Source organism: Somniosus microcephalus, chromosome 14 (genome assembly GCF_052327205.1).
Source record: "Somniosus microcephalus isolate GS21.2 chromosome 14, FLI_Smic_1.0, whole genome shotgun sequence".
In the NCBI taxonomy this organism is placed as follows: Eukaryota; Metazoa; Chordata; class Chondrichthyes; order Squaliformes; family Somniosidae; genus Somniosus; species Somniosus microcephalus.
The window spans coordinates 45,388,970-45,411,859 of record NC_141000.1 but is presented as its reverse complement, the minus strand read 5'-3'; the positions used below and the strand labels follow the sequence as shown (position 1 = coordinate 45,411,859).

The 22,890-nt window shown below is 49.5% G+C and overlaps 1 protein-coding gene across 2 annotated transcripts in view; it reads left to right on the top strand.

Annotated features, from left to right (window-relative positions):
• The window catches only part of LOC147107474 (myelin-associated glycoprotein-like), a 247,690-nt gene extending 225,378 nt beyond the window's left edge, over positions 1-22,312 (top strand). For both annotated transcript variants that reach the window (XM_086006537.1, XM_086006536.1), the window contains one exon: positions 20,654-22,312. In XM_086006537.1, the coding sequence (XP_085862663.1) occupies positions 20,654-20,896 (243 nt within the window). In that variant the 3' untranslated portion in view covers positions 20,897-22,312. The remainder of the gene's footprint in view (positions 1-20,653) is intronic.
• Positions 22,313-22,890: the final 578 nt, after the last annotated feature.

Sequence of the window (22,890 nt, the reverse complement as noted above, 5' to 3'; positions counted from 1 at the left end):
CCAAAGAAGAAAAAGATCCGGGTAGTGTTTGACTGCGCCGCCTCATTCAGAGGAACTTCACTGAATGACCAGCTGCTTCAAGGTCTTGATCTTACTAATACCCTCATTGGCGTCTTGACTAGGTTTAGACAAGAGCTCGTTGCCATGATGGCAAACATAGAATCAATGTTCTACCAAGTCAGAATCCCTGATGAAGATGCTGATCTTCTGCGTTTCCTTTGGTGGCCAGATGACGACGTTAGTCAAGCGATGGTGGAATGTAGAATGGCCGTACACTTGTTCGGAGCCACATCATCTCCCAGCTGTGCAAGCTACGCTCTCAGAAAAACTGCAGAAGATGGCAAAGGCAAAGCACCATCAGAGGTTGTGGAGACAATCTTCAGAAACTTTTATGTCGATGACTGTCTGAAGTCCGTGTCAACAGAAGACGATGCCATCGCACTGTCAAGAGACCTTAGAACTCTGTGTTCGAATGGAGGATTCCATCTGACTAAGTGGATAAGCAACAGCAGAGCAGTTCTAGCTTCTATCCCAGAAAAGGAAAGAGCCACTGAAGTCAAAGATCTGGACCTGAGCCATGATGTCCCTCCTATCGAGAGAGCTCTTGGTGTACAATGGTGCATTGAGTCAGACACGTTCAACTTCAGGATAATGGTGAACGAAAGACCATCCACAAGACGAGGGATTCTCTCCGTGGTCAGTTCCATCTACGACCCTCTCGGATTCCTGGCACCACTCATTCTGCCGGTGAAGCTGATGCTACGAGAGCTGTGTAGAGACAAGAGAGGATGGGATGAAGATATCCCAGAAGGTCAAGCTCAGAGATGGCACAGATGGTTGACAGATTTGCAACAACTTTCTAGCTTCAACGTCAGTAGATGCATCAAGCCCGCGAGTTTTGGAGTTACAAAGACGGCCCAACTACATCATTTCTCGGACGCCAGTGAGGACGGCTATGGCACGGCTACTTACCTCTTGCTGACAAATCAACAGGGCCAGAAACATTGTGCCTTCCTCATGGGGAAATCCAGGGTGGCTCCGCTGAAGCAGGTCACCATCCCGAGACTGGAATTGACGGAAGCGGTTGTTGCAGTTAAAGTTGACCAGGTGATGCGGAAAGAGTTACAGCTCCCATTAGAAGAATCTGTCTTCTGGACGGATAGCACGATGGTGCTGAAGTATATAGAGAATGAGAAGATACGCTTCAAGACCTTCGTAGCAAACAGAATCTCATCCATTAGAGAAGCTACACAACCATCTCAATGGAGGTATGTAAACACCTCATTAAACCCAGCAGATCAAGCCTCACGGGGATTGAAGGCTGAAAACTTCATGAGGAGTGAAACTTGGATACAAGGCCCAAGTTATCTGCTGGAAACAGAGAGATCATGGCCAGAAAGACCAGATATGCCAAGTCAGATTGCTGAAGACGACGTCGAAGTCAAGAGATCAGTCACAGTAAATCTCATAAATACGAAAGAGAACTTTGACACAGTGAACAAGCTTGTTAACCATTTCTCAGGATGGCACCAGTTGAGGAAAGCAGTTGCATGGTTTCTAAGGTTGAAAGAGTTGCTGCTACACCTGAGCGGTAAGAGAAAAGAGTACCGAGCCACTATCAGTCAGTCTGAAAGTAACCCTGATAAGCAGAGAATGCTTCTACAGCAGTATATGCATCAGCACAAGACCACATTGGGCAAGAATTCATTGACCGTGGAGGATTTGGCCAAGGCTGAGAAGGAGATAGTTCGCTTCAGTCAAAGACAAAGATACCCAGAAGAAATCGAAGCTCTACAGCGAAATACTCCAATCAAGAAAGGTAGTCATATCTACAAGCTGGACCTTACACTGCAAGATGGAGTACTGAGGTTGGGAGGGAGACTAAACAAATCTGCTATGCCAGAGGAGGCCAAGCATCCTGCTATCCTTTCTAAGGACCTCCGGGTTGCTACTCTCATTCTTCAGCATATACACCAGAGTATTGGACACAGTGGGAGGAATCACGTGCTTGCGAAGCTAAGACAAAGATACTGGATTCCAGGAGCTAATTCCGTAATAAGAAAAATACTCTCTGAATGCATTGTTTGCAGACGGTTACACGCTAGAGCTGGGGAGCAGAAAATGGCAGACCTGCCTGAAGACCGTTTGTTACCAGACAAGCCCCCATTTACAAACGTAGGGGTGGACTATTTCGGGCCTTTCGAGGTAAAGCGAGGACGGAGCCTTGTCAAGAGATATGGTGTGCTTTTCACTTGTTTGACCATCAGAGCAGTTCATATTGAGGTGGCACACACGCTTGACACTGATTCCTGTATTAACGCCTTGCGGCGCTTTGTCTGTAGAAGAGGACAGGTGTCCATTATGCGTTCTGATAATGGCACTAATTTCGTCGGAGCGGAGAGAGAACTACGGGAAGCTATTGAAGGTTGGGATCAGCTTAAAATACAGGAAGCCATGATGCAAACAGGAATTAAGTGGATCTTCAATCCTCCGGCTGCATCCCACCACGGAGGTGTCTGGGAAAGACAGATACGCACCGTAAGAAAACTACTCAGTTCTGTACTGAAGCAGCAAGTGCTTGACGACGAGGGACTCCAAACCGTTCTGTGCGAGGTCGAAGCCATCATTAATGACCGACCGATAACTAAGACATCAGATGATCCCAATGACCTCGAAGCCCTGACTCCGAACCACCTGTTGTTGTTGAAAACACAGCCAGCCATGCCCCCGGGAGTCTTCAAAAAGGAAGATCTGTATGCCCGTCGGAAGTGGAGGCAAGTTCAGTATATGTCAGACCTTTTCTGGACCAGATGGACAAGAGAATACTTACCTCTGCTACAGGAGCGTCAAAAATGGTCCAAAATAAAGAGGAACTTCATTGTCGGAGACATTGTCTTAATCGTGGACGATTCAGCCCCTAGAAATTCTTGGTTGATGGGAAAAATAATTAAGACCATGCCAGACTCCAGGGGCGTCGTTCGTCGCGTTCGTTTGCAAACCAAGACCAGTACCCTGGAAAGACCGATCACAAAGCTCTGCCTGCTACAAGAAGCAGCGTGAAAGGTTCCTGAACGAAAAAAGTGGACACTTATATTGTAAATATGTTGAACTCATTAGTTTATGGCTCTTAATGTTTGAGTAATTGATATGCTTCATGTGCCTAGTCAATTAGGGGCCGGAATGTAAGAGCCATGAAAGCTTAAGAAAATACTTTAAAATAGTGGTTAACTGGCATAATACAGTTAATTTACCTGACCGACTTATTGTATTAAGAAACCCCCTATTTTCTTGCTCCAGTAGTATAGTCCGAGACACCCCCTTCATTCTTGCCACAATGGTACAGTCCCTAAGCCACACATGGTGTGCAGCCATTTTACAGTTTAAACTGCACGTGGCTGAAGGAGGCAGAAGTTGTGAGGTTTGGAGCAATACAGTTTTTGACCGTGTTCGTTTATACGTGTTTGCTTTGTAATTCCGTTTGTTAAGTGTTATAGTAAACAGTTTAAAAGACAAAGCTACGTTTGGGAATGTTTTATTTTGACACGCGTCTACTCGTTGTTAAAAGCCCCACAGCTCAGTGGCTGCCTGTTTGGAAACTAAGAAGCGCCACTACAGCTGTACTGAGGGAACGTTGCACTGTCGGAGGGGCAATACTGAGGGAGCACTGCACTGTCGGAGGGGCAGTACTGAGGGAAGGCTGCGCTGTCTGAAGGGCAATACTGATGGAGCGCTGCACTGTCGGAGGGGCAGAACTGAGGGAGCGCTGCACTGTCGGAGGGTCAGTACTGAAAGAGCGCTGCACTGTCGGAGGGTCTGTACTGAGGGAATGCTGAAGTGTCGGAGGGGGATTACTGAGGGAGTTATGCACTGTTGGAGGGGCAGTAATGAGGGAGCGCTGCACAGTTGGAGCGGCAGTACTGAGGGAGCGCTGCGCTGTCAGAGAGGCAGTCCTGAAGGAGTGCTGCACTGTGGGAGGGACAGTACGTACGGAGCACTGCAGTGTCGGTTGGGCAGTACTGAGGGCGCGCTGCACTGTCTGAGCGGCAATACTGAGGGAGCGCTGTACTGTCGGAGGGGCTTTACTGAGGGAACGCTGCACTGTCTGAAGGGCAATACTGATGGAGCATTGCACTGTGGGAGGGGCTGTACTGAGGGACTGCTGCACTGTCGGAGGGGCAGTACTGAGGGAACGCTGAAGTGTCGGAGGGGGATTACTGAGAGAGTTATGCACTGTTGGAGGGGCAGTAATGAGGGAGTGCTGCACTGTTGGAGCGGCAGTACAGAGGGACCACTGCACTGTCAGAGAGGCAGTTCTGAAGGAGTGCTGCACTGTGGGAGGGACAGTACTTGCGGAGCACTGCAGTGTCGGTTGGGCAGTACTGAGGGCGCGCTGCACTGTCTGAGCGGCAATACTGAGGGAGCGCTGCACTGTCGGAGGGGCTGTACTGAGGGAACGCTGCACTGTCTGAAGGGCAATACTGATGGAGCATTTCACTGTGGGAGGGGCAGTACTGAGGGAGTGCTGCACTGTCGGAGGGTCAGCACTGAGGGAGCACTGCACTGTCGGAGGGTCAGTACTGAGGGGGCGCTGCACTGTCAGAAGGGCAATACTGAGGGAGCACCGCTCTGTCGGAGGGGCAGTACTGCGGGAGCGCTGCACTGTCAGAGTGCCTGTACTGAGGGAGCAATGCACTGTCGGAGGGTCAGTACTGAGTGAGCGCTGCACTGTCTGAAGGGCAATTCTGAGGGAGCGCTGCACTGTCGGAGGGGCAGTACTTGGGGAGTGCTGCACTGTCAGAGGGTCCGTACTGAGGGAGCACTGCACTGTCGGAGGGGCAGTACTGAGAGGGCGCTGCACTGTCAGAAGGGCAATACTGAGGGAACGCTGCACTGTTGGAGGGGCAGTACTGAGGGACCGCTGCACTCTTGGAGAGGCAGTCCTGAAGGAGTACTGCACTGTCAGAGGGGCAGTAATGAAGGAGTGCTGCACTGTCAGAGGGGCAACACTGAGGGAGCACTGCACGGTTGGAGGGGCAGTACTGAGGGAGCACAGCACTGTGGGAGGGTCAGTACTGAGGGAGCACTGCACTGTTGGAGGGTCAGTACTGAGGGAGCACTGCACTGTCTCAAGGGCAATACTGAGAGGTGCTGCACTGTTGGAGGGGCAGTACTGAGTGAGCGTGGCCCAGTCGTATCCGCAGTACTGAGGGAGCACTGCACTGTTGGAGGGGCAGTACTGAGGAAGTGCTGCACTGTCGGAGGAGTAGTCCTGAAGGAGTGCCGCACTGTCGGAGGGGCAGTACTGAGGCAGCACTGCACTGTCAGAGTGTCAGTACTGAAGGAGCGCTGCACTGTGAGAGCGGCATTACTGAGGGAACGCTGTAGTGTCGGAGGGGGATTACTGAGGGATTTATGCACTGTTGGAGGGGCAGAAATGAGGGGGCGCTGCACTGTTGGTGAGGCAGTCCTGAAGGAGTGCTACACTGTGGGAGGGACAGCACTGAAGGAGCACTGCAGTGTCGGTTGGGCAGTACTGAGGGAGCACTGCACTGTCTGAAGGGCAATACTGAGGGAGCGCTGCACTGTCGAGCGGCAGTATGAGGGAGCGCTGCACTGTCGGAGGGTGATGCGCTATCAATTACTCAAAAGACTGAGGTTAAGCGAGTAACTAACAGGCTTTTATTAACAAGAGAATGAAGGTGTGCGTCGAGTGGTCGACCAGTCCAGAATTCAGAGGGACTGTGGAGCAGTCACCTTTATACCTGGACTCGTGGGAGGAGTCAGCCGAGGCATGTACAGACATGTACACAGTGGAATACAAACACCCACACAGGCAGGTATAACAGTGGTTTACCACAGAGGGTCAGTACTGAGGGTGCGCTGCACTGTCGGAGGGGCTGTACTGAGTGAGCACTGCACTGTTGGAGTGTCAGTACTGAGGGAGCACTGCACTGTCGGAGCGGCATTACTGAGGGAACGCTGCAGTGTCGGAGGGGGATTACTGAGGGAGTTATGCACTGTTGGAGGGGCAGAAATGAGGGGGCGCTGCATTGTTGGTGAGGCAGTCCTGAAGGAGTGCTACACTGTGGGAGGGACAGTACTGAGGGAGCATTGCAGTGTCGGTTGGACAGTACTGAGGGAGCGCTGCACTGTCGGAGGTTCAGTACTGAGGGAGCGCTGCACTGTCTGAACGGCTATACTGAGGAAGCGCTGCACTGTCGAGGGGCAGTACTGAGGGAGTGCTGCACTGTTGGAGGGTCAGTACTGAGGGAACGCTGCACTGTTGGTGGGGCTGCACTGAGGGAATGCTGCACTGCCGGATGGGCAGTACAGAGGGAACGCTGCACTGTCGGAGGGGCAGAACTGAGGGAGTGCTGCACTGTTGGAGGGGCAATACTGAGAGAAATCTGCACTGTTGGAGGGGCAATACTGAGAAAAAGCTGCATTGTCGGAGGGGCAGTACTGAGGGGACACTGCACTGTCAGAGGGGCAATACCGAGGGTGCACTGCACTGTCAGACGGACAGTACTGAGGGAGCGCTGCAATGTGGGAGGGGCAATACTGAGGGAGCACTGCACTCTCAGTGTGGCAGTACTGAGGGAGCGCTGCACTGTCGTGGGGCAGTACTGAGGGAGCGCTGCACTGTCAGAGGGGCAGTACTGTGGGAGCACTGCACTGTCAGAGGGTCAGTACTGAGGGAGCGCTGCACTGTCAGAAGGGCAATACTGAGGGAGCGCTGCACTGTCGGAGGGGCAGTACTGAGGGAGTGCTGCACTGTCGGAGGGTCAGTACTGAGGGAGCACTGCGCTGTTGGGGATTAACACAATTGAAAGGAAGGATATTAGCTCTGATGATGTGGAATCTGTATGTGTAGAACTGAGAAATACCAAGGGACAGAAAACATTAGTGGGAGTGATATACAGACCTCCAAACAATAATGCCGAGGTTGGGGATGGCATTAAATGGGAAATTAGAGACGCGTGCAATAAGGGCACAGCAGTTATCATGGGTGACTTTAACCTACATATAGATTGGGCTAACCAAATTAGTAACACTACTGTGGAGGAGGAATTCCTGGAGTGTATACACGATGGTTTCCTGGACCAATATGTCGAGGAACCAACTAGAGATCAGGCCATCTTAGACTGGGTATTATGTAATGAGAAAGGATTAATTAGCAATCTTGTTGTGGGAGGCCCCTTGGGTTGGAGCGATCATAATATGATAGAATTCTCCATTAAGATGGAGAGCGAAGTAGTTGACTCAGAGATTAGGGTCCTGAATTTATATAAAGGAAACTACGGTGGTATGAGACGTGAGTTGGGTAGGATTGATTGGGGAATGTTACTCAAAGGGTTGACGGTGGATAGGCTGTGGCAAACATTCAAAGATTGCATGGATGAACTACAGAATTTGTTCATCCCCATTTGGCATAAAAATAAAACAGAAAGGTGACTCAACCGTGGCTAACAAGGGAAATTAGGGATAGCAAAAGATCCAAGGAGAAGACATATAAATTGGCCAGAAAAAGCAGTAAACCTGAGGATTGGAAGCAGTTTAGGATTCAGCAAAGGAGGACAAAGGGATTAATTAAGAGGGGGGAAATAGAGTATGAGAGTAAGCTTGCCGGGAACATACAAACTGACTGTGAAAGCTTCTATAGATACGTGAAGAGAAAAAGATTGGTGAAGTCAAGCGTAGGTCCCATGCAGCTAGAATCAGGGGAATTTATAATGGGGAACAAAGAAATGGCTGACCAATTAAATACATACTTTGGTTCTGTCTTCACAAAGGAGGCCACAAATAACCTCCCAGATATGTCAGGGAATATAAGGTCTAATGAGAGGGAGGAACTGAAAGAAATCAGTATTTGAAGGGAAATGGTGTTAGGGAAATTGACGGGATTGAAGGCCAATAAATTCCCAGGGCCTGATAATCTACATCCTAGGGTAATTAAGGAAGTGGCCCTAGAAATAATAGATGCATTGCTGGTCATTGTCCAAAATTTGATAGACACTGGAACAGTTCCCATGGATTGGAGGGTAGCTAATGTTACCCCACAATTCAAAAAAGGTGGTAGAAAGAAAACAGGGAATTATAGACCAGTAACCGGTAGTGGGGAAAATGCTAGAGTCCATTATAAAAGATGTAATAGCAGAGCACTTGGAAAACAGTGACAAGATCGGACAAAGTCAACATGGATTTACATAAGTTAAATCATGCTTGACTAAGCCACTGGAAATTTTTGAGGACATAGATAAGGGAGAACCAGTGGATGTGGTGTATTTGGACTTTCAGATGCTTTCGATAAGGTCCCGCATAAGAGATTAGCATGTAAAGTTAAGGCACATGGGATTGGGGGCAAGGTACTAACTTAGATAAAGAACTGGTTGGCAGACAGGAAGCAAAGAGTTGGAATAAACGGCTCTTTTTCCGAGTGCCAGGCAGTGACTAGTGGGGTACCGCAGGGATTGGCCCTAGGACCCCAGCTATTCACAATATATATAAATGATCTAGACGAGGGAACTAGATGTAATATCTCCAAGTTTGCAGATGACACTAAGCTGGGTGGGCGTGTGTGCTGTGAGGAGGATGCTGAGAAACTCCAGTATGATTTGGACAGGTTGGTTGATTGGGCAGAAGCATGGCAGATGCAGTATAATGTGGATAAATGCGAGGTTATCCACTTTGGTGCAAAAACAGGAAGACAGATTATTATCTGAATGGCAATAGATTGGGAGAAGGGGAAGTGCAACGAGACCTGGGTGTCCTTGTGCACCAGTCGCTGAAGGTAAGCATGCAGGTGCAGCAGGCGGTTAAGAAGGCAAATGGTATGTTGGCTTTCGTAGCGAGAGGGTTCGAGTACAAGAACAAGGATGTCTTGCTGCAGTTGTACAGGGCCTTGGTGAGACCACACCTTGAGTATTGTGTGCAGTTTTGGTCGCCTTATCTGAGGAAGGATGTTCTTGCCATGGAGTGAGTGCAGCGAACATTCACCAGACTGATACCTGGGATGGCAGGAATGATGTATGAGGAGAGATTGTGTCGATTGGGCTTATACTCGCTGGAGTTTAGAAGAATGAGAGGGGATCTCATTGAAACATAAAATTCTAACAGGCCTGGACAGACTGGATGCAGGATGGATGTTCTCGATGGCCAGGAGTCCAGAACCAGGGGTCACAGTCTAAGGATAAGGGGTAAGCCATTTAGGACAGAGATGAGGAGGAATTTCTTCACCCAGAGAGTGGTGAACCTATAGGATTCTCTACCACAGAAGGCAGTGGAGGCCAATTCATTAAATATATTCAAGAAGGAGTTGGATATATTTCTTAAGGCTAAAGGGATCAAGGGATATGGGGGGAAGACAGGGAGAGGGTACTGAATTTGGATGATCAGCCATGATCTCATTGAATGGCGGAGCAGGCTCGAGGGGCTGAATGGCCTACTCCTGCTCCTATCTCCTATCCTATCTTCTATGTCGGAGGGGCAGTAATGAGGGGGCGCTGCACTTTCGGAAGGGCAATACTGAGGGAGCACTGCACTGTCGGAGGGGCAGTACTGAGGATGCGCTGCACTGTCTGAGGGGTATTACTGAGGGAGCGCTGCACTGTTGGAGGGGCAGTACTGAGGGACCGCTGCACTCTTGGAGAGGCAGTCCTGAAGGATTGATGCACTGTCGGAGGGGCAGTACTGAAGGAGCGCTGCATGGTCAGAGGGGCAGTGCTGAGGGAGCGCAGCACTGTGGGAGGGTCAGTACTGAGGCAGCACTTCACTGTCGGTAGGGCAGTACCGAATGAATGCTGCACTGTCGGAAGGGCAATACTGAGGGATCGCTGCTCTGTTGGAGGGGCAGTAACATAGAAACATAGAAACATAGAAGATAGGAGCAGGAGTAGGCCATTCGGCCCCTCGAGCCTGCTCTGCCATTCAATGAGATCATGGCTGATCATTCAAATTCAGTACCCTGTCCCTGCCTTCTCCCCATATCCAATGATCCCCTTAGCCTTAAGAAATATATCCAACTCCTTTTTGAATATATTTAATGAACTGGCCTCCACTGCCCTCTGTGGCAGAGAATTCCACAGGTTCACCACTCTCTGGGTGAAGAAATTCCTCCTCATCTCAGTCCTAAATGGCTTACCCCTTATCCTTAGACTATGACCCCTAGTTCTGGACTCCCCAGCCATCGGGAACATCCTTTCTGCATCTAGTCTGTCCAGGCCTGACTGAATTTTATAGGTTTCAATGAGATCCCCTCTCAATCTTCTAAACTCCAGTGAGTACAAGCCCAATCGACACAATCTCTCCTCATACGTCATTCCTGCCATCCCAGGTATCAGCCTGGTGAATCTTCGCTACACTCCTTCCATGGCAAGCACATCCTTCCTCAGATAAGGCGACCAAAACTGCACACAATACTCAAGGTGCGGTCTCACCAAGGCCCTGTACAACTGCAGCAAGACATCCTTGTTCCTGTACTCGAACCCTCTTGATACGAAGGCCAACATACCATTTGCCTTCTTAACCGCCTGCTGCACCTGCATGCTTACCTTCAGTGACTGGTGCACAAGAACACCCAGGTCTCTCTGCACTTTCCCTTCTCCCAATCTACTGCCATTCAAATAATAATCTGCCTTCCTGTTTTTGCCACCAAAATGGATAAACTCACATTTATCCAGATTATAGTGCATTTGCCATGTTTCTGCCCAATCACCCAACCTCTCCAAATCGTACTGGAGTTTCACGACATCCTCCTCATAGCATACCCTCCCACCCAGCTTTGTGTCGTCTGCAAATTTGGAGACACTACATCCAATTCCCTCGTCCAGATCATTAATATATATTGTGAACGACCCGTTTATTCCAACTCTTTGCTTTCTATCTGCCAACCAGTTCTCTATCCAAGTCAATACCTTGCCCCCAATCCCATGTGCCTTAATTTTGCAAGCTAATCTCTTATGCGGGACCTTATCAAAAGCCTTCTGAAAGTCCAAATACACCACATCCACTTGTTCTCCCTTATCTATTTTACCAGTTACATCCTCAAAAAATTCCAGTAGATTAGTCAAGCACGATTTACCCTTTGTACATCCATGTTGACTTTGTCCGATCCCGTCACTGCTCTCCAAGTGCTCTGCTATTACATCTTTTATAATGGACTCTAGCATTTTCCCCACTACCGATGTCAGGCTTACCGGTCTATAATTCCCCGCTTTTTCTCTACCACCTTTTTTGAACAGTGGGGTAACATTAGCTACCCTCTGTAATGATCAGTAACCTGTCATTCTAGAATGGTACACTAGATAGAGCTGTATGTTGCTTTATGTTTAGCTGTATATATAAGAGTGGACTACCCATGATGCACTCGGCAACCCAGAAGGCAGTAGTCAAGATGGATGCCTGCACACAGAAATCCACATGGCATGAATAAAGTGACTAGCTAGAAGCTAGCTGTTCATAATGAAAACAACTAGTTATTAATGAACATAACATGGTACCAGAAGTGGTAAAATCTGCTGAATATTGTGAAATGCGACATGGAGACTTTGAAGCCACCGGAGGGTTTGAAACTCACGGGGAATGTCGACTGCAATTGGCGGGCTTTCAAACAACAATTCGAACTCTACATTGCTGCCATCGGATTCGGTACGAAGCCAGACGCAAGGAAAATAGCGTTACTGCTCACGATTGCAGGCCTGCAGGTGATAGAGGTATTTAATACATTTGTATTTGATCCAGAGCAGGACAGAAAAAAATTGGACGATATGCTAAAGAAATTTGATACACATTGTTCTCCCAAAAAGAACGAAACCTATGAGAGGTACGTGTTCTGTTCACGGACACAGCAGCAAAATTAGACTTTTGATTGCTTTGTGACAGATCTGAAACTGAAAGCACAGACATATAATTTCTCTGAACTGAAATTATCCATGATTCGTGACCAGATTGTGTTTGGTATTCATGATAAAAAGGTCAGGGAACGTCTGTTGAGAGAAACTGAACTAATATTGGAAAATGCTGTGAAAATATGCCAAGCCAGTGAGCTAGCTCAAAAGCACGCGAAGACTTTCAGTGAAAATAATAATAATGCGATTGTAGTAAGTGACAGTGCTGCTGTCAGTGCTGTGTCCTACAAAGGAAAGAAACGTGGGCAGAACAGAAATGCAAAGCAATCGGAGGATGGAATTCTTAATTGTAAATGCTGTTGTTACAAACACCAGTCACGACAATGCCCAGCATTTGGGAAAATGTGCACAAAATGTCATGGAAAGAATCACTTTGCCAAACAATGCTTTTCAAAAGTAAAAACTAAGAAAGGGAAACGAGTTAATGTGATTGAGGGCACTGATTTAAGTGAGACATTTTTTGTAGGAATGGTGTCATGTGACAATATCAAAAAGGATACAGAAAATGTGCAGCCCTCAGGAATGGACAATGCTGAACATAAAGTTAATACAGTAAAAGAGGACAAATGGATAATCCCACTGCAGGTAAATGGAGCATTAGTTACATTGAAACTAGACGCTGGGGCAAAAGCAAACTTAATCAGTATGAGTGACATTAAAAATATGAAAGAAAAGCCCAAAATACAGAAAAAGTCAGTACTACTGAAAGACTATAATGGATAGAAAATAGATAGCTTAGGTGTGCAGACTTAAAGTGACAGTCAAAGACAAAGTGCATCATCTCATGTTTTCTGTTGTGGCTGAAGGATTTGATTCACTACTAGGTTACAAAGCTTGTGAGGACTTAGAACTGGTCAAGAGAGTCTACCGTATAAACTGTGCCATAAGCAGACCAGATGACTCGATGGATTCTGTAGTGAGTAATTTCCAGGATGTGTTCAAAGGATTTGGAGTTCTACCATTCACTTACAAGATCCAGCTAAAGGAGAATGCTCAGCCAGTGGTACATGCTCCACGGAGAGTTCCAGCACCCCTGCGTGACCGGCTCAAGAAAGAACTGGACAGAATGACCACACTAGGAGTCATCAGGAAGGTCGAAGAGCCAACAGACTGGGTTAACTCCATGGTATGTGTGAAGGAAAACAACAATGATCTAAGAATATGCATGGATCCAAAGGACTTAAATGCAAACATAAAACGTGAACACTACCAGATCCCCAAGCGAGAAGAAATCACCAGTGAAATGTCAGGTGCCAGATACTTCACAAAGCTCGATGCCTCACAAGGATTTTGGCAACTAAAACTGGATGAAGAGAGCACCAAATACTGCACCTTCAACACACCATTTGGCAGGTATTATTTCCTCAGAATGCCTTTCGGGATAATATCTGCATCTGAAATCTTTCATAGAGCGATGGAACACATAATTGAAGTTCTGGAAGGTGTTCGGGTCTATGTTGATGACATCATCATCTGGAGCTCCACACTGAAAGAACACAATGAGAGACTGACTAAAATGCTACAGAGCATACGCCGGAATGGACTGAAGCTCAACAAAGCCAAGTGTCAGTTTGAGTCCAGGAAGTCACTTTCCTGGGAGATAATCTATCTGTTAAAGGAATAGAGCCAGATATGGAAAAAGTAAATGCCATACTCAACATATCCTGACCCACTGACAAAAAAGGAGTGCTACGCATCATGGGGATGATAAACTTCATTGGAAAGTTCATTCCTATAACTTGTCAGCAAAGACAGCCTGTCTGCGAGACCTGCTATGTAAAACAAATGAGTTTGCATGGACAGAAAGACATGAACAAGAGTGGATGAACCTCAAAACAGTGCTGACAACCACACCTGTACTCACCTTCTTTGACCCAACTAAGAGAATCAAAGTGTCAACGGATGCATCAAAAGATGGCCTAGGCGCGGTCTTGCTACAAGCAGAGGGTGAAGATTGGAAGCCTGTTGCCTTTGCCTCCAGGTCGATGACTGATTCTGTGTGTCGATACCCCCAGATTGAAAAGGAATGTCTAGGTTTGGTAGTTGGACTAGAAAAGTTCCATGGCTACATATATGGACTTCCCACCTTCACAGTTGAGACAGACCATTGCCCACTGGTTGCCATCATTAAAAAAAATCTGAATGAGATGTCTCCAAGGATACAGCGACTCATGATGAAGCTGCAAAGATATGACTTTGAACTGATCTACACACCAGGCAAACACATAGGCCTAGAAATTGGGTTTTGGCTTAGCCAGGTCTTTAGCGCTGGAAATTAGTGCCGGCGCTAAGTCCCCTGCGCGCGCCAAAAATTCAGTGGCGCCGCGCCCAAACGGCTGCCGGCGCTACTGAAGGGTCTTAGCGCCTGGAAAAGGGCACTAACTGCCATTTCGCGCCACAATTCCGGTGCTGCAGCACCCGATGCGGTGCGGCAGGCTGGGGAAGTGCAGGCCTCCTCCTTCCATTAAGGAGGAGCTGCCTGCACCCAGCCGCGGCCCACGCAAATCTGCTTAAAAATGAGCCCGGCACCTCGGACAAGTGCCGGGCTTGCATCTGTTCCGGGGAGGGGGGGGAGAGAAGTCCGGGGAGGGAGCTGCGGGCAGGCGGCCGGCGGGAAAGCGGCCGGCCGCCGCGGGGCCTTTAATGAGCTGGCGCTAACTGCAGTAAGGCACCTCTGACAAAACGCTGGTTGCGGCTGCCACGGGCGAGGCGGCCGCAACTCAATTTTGGAGTTCGGGCGGGTTACCATGGCAACCGGGACACTGCGCACACCAATGACGTCATCGGTGCCGGCGCAGCGCTACCGGAGCAACGCCGATTTAGGGCCCCAGGGAATTTCACTACTGGCCATAACTCCGGCGCAAGGCCCTCTAGCGCCTCAAATGAGGCGCTAAGACTACTGAATTTTCAGCCGATAGTGTTAGCAGATGCACTATCCCGAGCACCCACAATAAGTCATGTGAGCTCTGCTGAAGAAGACGTGGATGTTCATGTGCGTATGGTCACTGCTGCACTGCCCGTGTCAGACACAAAATCAAAGCAAATAGCAGAACAAAGAGTAAACAATACAGGCCTAGAAATTGGGTTGGGGCGCCAAAGTGGTGCAAAAGTCGCCTGAGCGCAGGATTTAGCGCAGCGTTCGAGGCTTTAGCGATCGTCAGATATTCAGTTTCATTGCCCCTCGAGGGACATGGGGTGAGGCTCGAGGCACTCCGCGTCCCTCTTAGGGCACTGAAACTGAATATCGCAGCGCAACATGCCACAGCGCCACACGCTGCGGCACGGCACGCTGCGGTACTGTTAAGGGGGAGGTGCCTGCAACAGCGCGATCCCCACTCATGAGTGCTGGCAAATGAGCCCGGCACCAAGGAGAAGTGCCGGGCTCTCCGGAAACAGCTGACAATGCCGCGGTGGGGGGTTAGGAGGCCGGGGACGGAGGTGCTGGCAGGCGGCCACCAAAAAAGGCGGCCACCCCGCACCTCCACCTTAACTTGCGCCGCTGCCGGCACAGTAAGACCCCGTGAACTCGGCACGGGTAGCAAATGGCGCAACTGCACCATTCGCTACCAAATATCGTGAACGGGGCGCGAATGGGGCGCTGCGCACACCGATGACGTAATCGGTGGCGGCGCAGTGCAAATGGCTAACGCCACCATTAGCACCCCTGCTGAATATCGCGGGAGGCACAGCCAGTGGCGCTACAGCCACTGACTGCCTCTTTAGGCGCTAACAGGTGGCGCTAGTCACCCAATTTTCCCCCCACAGTGTTGCAAACAGTAATAGAGAACATTCATCATGGTTGGCCAAAAGGTTCCTGTCCAAAGTACTATCACATCAGGTCAGAGTTGAGTGTCGCAAGTGGTCTATTACTAAAACAGAACGGAATAGTCATTCCACAGGCTCTACGTCAAGACATGCTCAAAAGGATTCATGAGGGACACCTCGGAATTGAAAAATGCAAAAGGAGAGCAAGAGACACTATTTATTGGCCTGGCATAAATAAGGACATTGAGAACATGATAGGCGAATGTGAGACTTGTCACTCACCACCAGAACAATCTCATGAAAACACATCATACTTACCCGTGCTGAGAAGATCCACATGTGAAGTAAAAAAGCCTGATAGACTTAATCTTTGAGTATAAAGTAAAGCTTTGAAAATGTGTTGACTGTTGTGAAAATGTTTGTTTATAGAGCACTAACAAAAGTGTTACTGATATCATCTTCATCGTTTTTCTTGAAAGTTGATTGATATTGATTTTGTTTAACCTCAAAGAAAGGGGGATGTAATGATCAGTAACCTGTCATTCTAGAATGGTACACTAGGTGGAGCTGTATGTTGCTGTATGTTTAGCTGTATATATAAGAGTGGACTACCCATGATGCACTAGGCTACCCAGAAGGCAGTAGTCAAGATGGATGCCTGCACACAGAAGTCCACATGGCATGAATAAAGTGACTAGCTAGAAGCTAGCTGTTCATAATGAAAACGACTAGTTATTAATGAACATAACACCCTCCAATCCATGGGTACTGTTCCAGAGTCTATCGAGTTCTGGAAGATGACCAGCAATGCATCTACTATCTCCAGGGCCACTTCCTTAAGTACCCTAGGATGTAGATTATCAGGCCCTGGGGATTTATCAGCCTTCAATCCCGTCAACTTCCCCAACACCATTTCCCTACAAATACTGATTTCTTTCAGTTCCTCCCTCTTATTAGTCCCTATATTACCCGACATCTCTGGGAGGTTATTTGTGTCCTCCTTCGTGAAGACAGAACCAAAATATATATTTAATTAGTCTGCAATTTCTTTTTTCCCCATTATAAATTCCCCTGATTCTGACTGTAATGGACCTATGCTTGACTTCACCAATCTTTTTCTCTTCACATATCTATAAAAGCTTTTACAGTCAGTTCTTATGTTCCCGACAAGCTTACTTTCATAATCTATTTGCCCCCTCTTAATTAATCCCTGAGGGAGCGTGTCGCTACCGTATCCGCAGTACTGAGGGAGCGCTGCCCTGTGGGAGGGGCAGTACTGAGGAAGCACTGCACTGTCAGAGGGACAGTACTGAGGGAGCACTGCACTGTCGGAGGGGCAGTACTGAGTGAGCGCTGCACTGCCAGATGGTCAGTACTGAGGGAGCACTGCACTGTCGGAGGGACAGTACTGAGGGAGTGCTGCACTGTCGGAGGGGCTGTTCTCAGGGAGCGCCGCTCTGTCAGAGGGGCGGTACTGAAGGAGCGCTGCACTGTCAGAGGGGCAGTACTGAGGGAGCACTGCACTGCTGGAGGGGCAGTACTGAGGGAGCGCTGCACTGTCGGAGGGGCATTACTGAGGGAGCGTGGCCCTGTCGTATCCACAGTACGGAGGGAGTGCTGCACTGTTTGTGGGGCAGGACTGAGGGAGCGCTGCACTGTCGGAGGGTCAGTACTGAGGGAGCACTGCATTGTCTGAAGGGCAATACTGAGGGACCGCTGCACTGTTGGAGGGGCAGTACTGAGGGAGTGTGTCGCTACCGTATCTGCAGTACTGAGGGATCGCTGCCCTGTGGGAGGGGCAGTACTGAGGAAGCACTGCACTGTCGGAGGGACAGTACTGAGGGAGCACTGCACTGTCTGAAGGGCAATACTGAGGGACCGCTGCACTGTTGGAGGGGCTGTACTGAGGGAGCATGGCCCTGTTGTATCCGCAGTATGGACGAAGCGCTGCACTGTTGGTGGGGATGGACTGAGGGAGCGCTGCACTGTCAGATGGTCAGTAGTGTGGAGATGCCGGAGTTGGACTGGGGTGGACAAATGTAAGAAGTCACACAACACCAGGTTATAGTCCAACAGCTTTATTTGAAATCACAAGCTTTCGGAGCGCTGCTCCTTCTTCAGGTGAAGTGGAGAAATGCATAAAGACACAGCTTATATAGTCACAGAAATCGTCGAGCAGAAACTGATAGCCAAGTTCTGCACCCATGAGGACGGCCTCAACAGAGATCTTGGGTTCATGTCACGCTACATGTAACCCCACCTGACGCAGGGTTATCCAGACTCGAGTCGACATTGCCTTGTTCTCTCTACACAGATGCGACCGGACCTGCTGTGATTTCCAGCCAAAAAAAAATGTTTTTTGTCTGTTTTTTTGTTTTTCATACAGACCCCAGCATCTGCAATATTTGACCCCTTGTGACCCCACCTCATTGTTCTTTGATGTAATGTTTCCCTGACTGACCTGTTTGGACACCATTCACACCTTTGACTGCTGTGATTATCTCTCTGCTGAGGTGTGATAAATGGCAGTTGGAAAGGTTACCTGTAAACATCTGACATGATTCTCTGACTATATAAGCTGTGTCTTTATGCATTTCTCCACTTCACCTGAAGAAGGAGCAGTGCTCCAAAAGCTTGTGATTTCAAATAAAGCTGTTGGACTATAACCTGGTGTTGTGTGACTTCTTACAGATGGTCAGTACTGAGGGAGCGCTGCACTGTCAGAGGGTCAGTACTGAGGGAGTGCTGCAATGTTGGAGGGGCTGTACTCAGGGAGCGCTGCACTGTCGGAGGAGCAATATTGATGGAGTGCTGCACTGTGGGATGGGCAGTACTGAGGGAGCACTGCACTATCTGTGGGGCATTACTGAGGGAATGATGAACTGTCTGAAGGGCAGCACTGAGGGTCCGCTACACTGTCGGAGGGGCAGTACTGATGGAGCGCTGCACTTTTGGAGGGGCAGTACTGAGGAAGCACTGAGGGAGCGTGGCCCTGTCATATCCGCAGTACTGTGGGAGCACTGCACTGTCAGGGAGCAGTACTGAGTGAATGCTGCAATGTCGGAGGGGCAGTCCTGAGGGAGCGCTGCACTCTCGGAATGGCAGTACTGATGGAGCACTGCACTGTCGGAGGGGCAGTACTGCAGAAGCACTGCACTGTCGGAGGGACAGTACTGAGGGATCACTGCACTGTCTAAAGGGCAATACTGAGGGACTGCTGCACTGTTGGAGGGGCTGTACTGAGGGAGCTTGGCCCTGTTGTATCCACAGTATGGACTAAGCGCTGCACTGTCGGTGGGGCAGGACTGAGGGAGTGCTGCACTGTCGGGTGGTCAGTACTGAGGGAGCGCTGCAATGTCGGAGGGGCTGTACTCAGGGAGCGCTGCACTGTGGGACGGGCAGTACTGAGGGAGCACTGCACTGTGGGAGGGTCAGTACTGAGGGAGCACTGCACTGTCGGTAGGGCATTACTGAGGGAATGCTGCACTGTCTGAAGGGCCATGCTGAGGGAGCACTGCACTGTTGGAGAGGTTGTACTCATGGAGCGCTGCACTGTTGGAGGGGCAATACTGATGGATTGCTGCACTGTGGGATGGGCAGTACTGAGGGAGTGCTGTTCTGTCGGTGGGGCAGCACTGAGGAAGCGCCGCTCTGTCGGATGGGCATTACTGAGGGAGTGCCGCACTGTCGTAGGGGCAATACTGAGGGAAGGCTGCACTGTTGGAGGGGCAGTGCTGAGAGAGCGCTGCACTTTAGAGAGGCAGTACTGAGGGAGCGCTGCACTGTCGGAGGGGCAGTACTGAGGGAGTGTGTTGCATTCGTATCTGCAGTACGGAGGGAACTCTGCCCTGTGTGAGGGGCAGTACTGAGGGAGCACTGCACTGTTGGAGGGACAGTACTGAGGGAGCACTGCACTGTCGGAGGGGCAGTACTGATGGAGCACTGCACTGTCGGTGGGGCAGTACTGAGTGAGCGCTGCACTGTCGGAGGGTCAGTACTGAGGGAGCGCTGCACTGTCAGAGGGTCAGTACTGAGGGAGCGCTGCACTGTCAGAGGGTCAGTACTGAGGGAGCGCTGCACTGTTGGAGGGGTTGTCCTCAGGGAGCGCTGCACTGTCGGAGGGGCAATACTGATGGATTACTGCACTGTGGGACGGGCAATACTGAGGGAGTGCTGTTCTGTCGGAGGGGCAGCACTGAGGGAGTGCCGCTCTGTTGGATGGGCATTACTGAGGGAGTGCTGCACTGTCGGAGGGGCAATACTGAGGGAAGGCTGCACTGTTGGAGGGGCAGTACTGAGGGAGCGCTGCACTTTAGAGGGGCAGTACTGAGGGAGCGCTGCACTGTCAGAGGGTCGGTACCGAGGAAGCGCTGCAGTGTCGGAGGGGCAGTACTGAGGAGCGCTGCACTGTCTGAGGGGCAGTACCAAGGGAGCGCTGCACTGTCGGAGGGGCAGTACTGAGGGAGCGCTGCGCTGTCGGAGGGGCAGTACTGAGGGAGCGCTGCACTGTCAGAGGGGCAGTACTGAGGGAGCGCTGCACTGTCGGGGGGCGGTACTGTGGGAGCGTTGCACTGTCAGAGGGGCAGTACTGAGGGAGCACTGCAGTATCGAAAGAGCCGTCTTTCGGATGAGAAGTTAAACCGAGACCCCCGTCTGCCCTCTCAGGTGGCCGTAAAAGATCCCACAGCCACAATTTCTAAGAAGAGCAAGGGGATTTCCCTCCAGACTCCTGGTCCAATATTTACCTCTCAACCGACATTAATAAATATTTTATTGGTTGTAAAGCGAATTGGAATGTCTTGAGGGTGCGAAATATGTGGCTCAAGTCTCTGGAGTGCGGCTCGAACTCACGACCTTCTAACTCATAGACGAGAGCTAATCCCACCTATCCAGGGCTGTCACAAGCCAGTCTATGTAATAATTTAACCCTATCAGTCCCGGTAAATGATGTGAGAATGTTTTGTGCTTCCATTTTCTTTTAGGGTACACAGAGCGCGTTAGTTTTTGACCCCTGGAACGCAACCAGTGATTCAACTAACGATGCGGAGACTCCAGCTCCCCGGGATCTCGCTGAAGGTCCTGCGGGACAAAATGCCGGGCATGGACAATCCGTCAAACACGGAGACCTTCTGTATGCCAAAATCAACTTCTTGAACCTGCCCAGCGGTGATGGGACTGTCGACATTGGCGAGGGCACGGAATGCCCACAGATCAGATTCCAGTGAAACTGAGCACGAAACGGGGAGAGAGAGTGAGTGGTGAGGAGGGTTAGCGATTCCTGGTAGCAACATACAACCTACTGGGGGAGATGTTGGGAGGAGGGAAGGGACTGAAAGGATTTGCATTGGCGTGATTGGGATGAAATGCTTGACAAGGGACAACTTGATGCTGACCCACTGTGCCAAGAGATTCAGAAGCCCCCCTCTCCCCACACAAACACCTCTCATGCACAACCATCAAATGTGATGGTTGGAGGTGTTGATACGAGCTCACTGCGTAGAGTCAGGGAATTCTATGGCACAGGAGGAAGTCGTTTAGCCCATTGCATATGAGAGAGCTATCCCCTTCAATCCTGTTCCTCCACCTTTCCCCCATTCGGCCCATCTCCCCCCATGCTAGCTCCCTGAAAGAAGTCTCCCCTTAGTTTCACTCGCCTGCCCTTTCCTCATACTGTTAAAAAAGTTTCCTAGTTCAGTTGTTTCTCCAATTCCCTTTTAAAATCTATTCTGGGTTCTGCTTCCTCCAGCTTTCCTGGCCGGACATTCCACATCCCAAAAAACCCTCTGCGTAAAGACATTCTCTCCGAACATCTGATCAGTGTGTATTCCACAAAGGGGAGTAGAGATGAGAAAGGCCATTTCATCCATCTAGCTAACCGTTCCACATAAACCCTGGAATGATCCGTCACACCATCCCTCTGCCTCGTGAATGACTCCAAGGTTTTTGACCCCACTCCCCGACCTGGATCCAATCCCAGGTTTCGATCACTCTCTGTGAATTAGCTCAGTCCTGAACTCCTCGATTTTCATCACTCCACCATAGGTGGCCGTTCCTTCAACCGCCTAATCCCTAAGCTCTGGAATTTCCTCCCTAAATCTCACCGCCTCTCTCTCCTCCTTTAAGACGCTCCTTTGACCAAGCTTTTGGTCACTTGTCCTAATCTCCCCTTCTGTAGCTCGATGTCAATTTTTTGTCTGATTAACGCACCTGTGAAGTGCCTTGGAATGTTTCACTCCAGCAAAGGCACGATATAAATGCAAGTTGTTGTTGTAACAGTGATCTGCACCGAGTCCTAATAGAACAAGGAGGGTCCTTCAACAGGGCATACAGCGTGCGGGCAATAAATACGTTGCATGCCAACAAATAAGCATGCCCTTTGAACCTGGTGCACCCCAGCCCTGCTGTGTGGCCACATCATAACCGAGGCACTGCATGCAGCCAACATTGCCCAATAGTAATGAGCAGAAATGTGGTGCCACTCAACTTTGAAAGCAGATCTGAATGCTCTTTCTGATTGTTGCACCTTTTATATGCTGTGAAAGATTGCAAGTAGCATATGTATACTATGACAGTTATTAAAACAAGGGTTAAAATGCTCAGCTTGCTATGTACAAATATATCTATATTAAACATCTCACATCTGTGCACAATTCGTGTCTCCAAAAATGTTACTTCGTATTGTCGCATTTCCCCCCCATATCTAAATTCCTGTGTTCGCACTTATAATGGAAACTTCCTATGTAAAATGTTGTGCTGTAATTACACCCTCCTACCAGTGGTGGCACTGTAGTGTCACAGTTTTGCATCTCAGAGGAAATCTTCCCTCTGTGTTTACGATATTATTAACACACAGGGACCAGGGGGAATCTTCCAGCTGTGTTTACGATGTTGTTAAGACAAAGGGACCAAGGGAAATCTTCCAGCTGTGTTTACATTGTTGTTAAGACACAGGAACCAGGGGGCACCTTCTGGCTGTGTTTACGATGTTGTTAAGACACAGGAACCAGGGGGAATCTTCTGGCTGTGTTTGCGATGTTGTTAAGACAGAGGGACCAGGGGGAATCTTCTGGCTGTGTTTACAATGTTGTTAAGACACAGGAACCAGGGGGAATCTTCCGGCTGTGTTTACGATGTCGTTAAGACACAGGAACCAGGGGGAAACTTCTGGCTGTGTTTATGATGTTGTTACGACACAGGAACCAGGGGGAAGCCTCCGGCT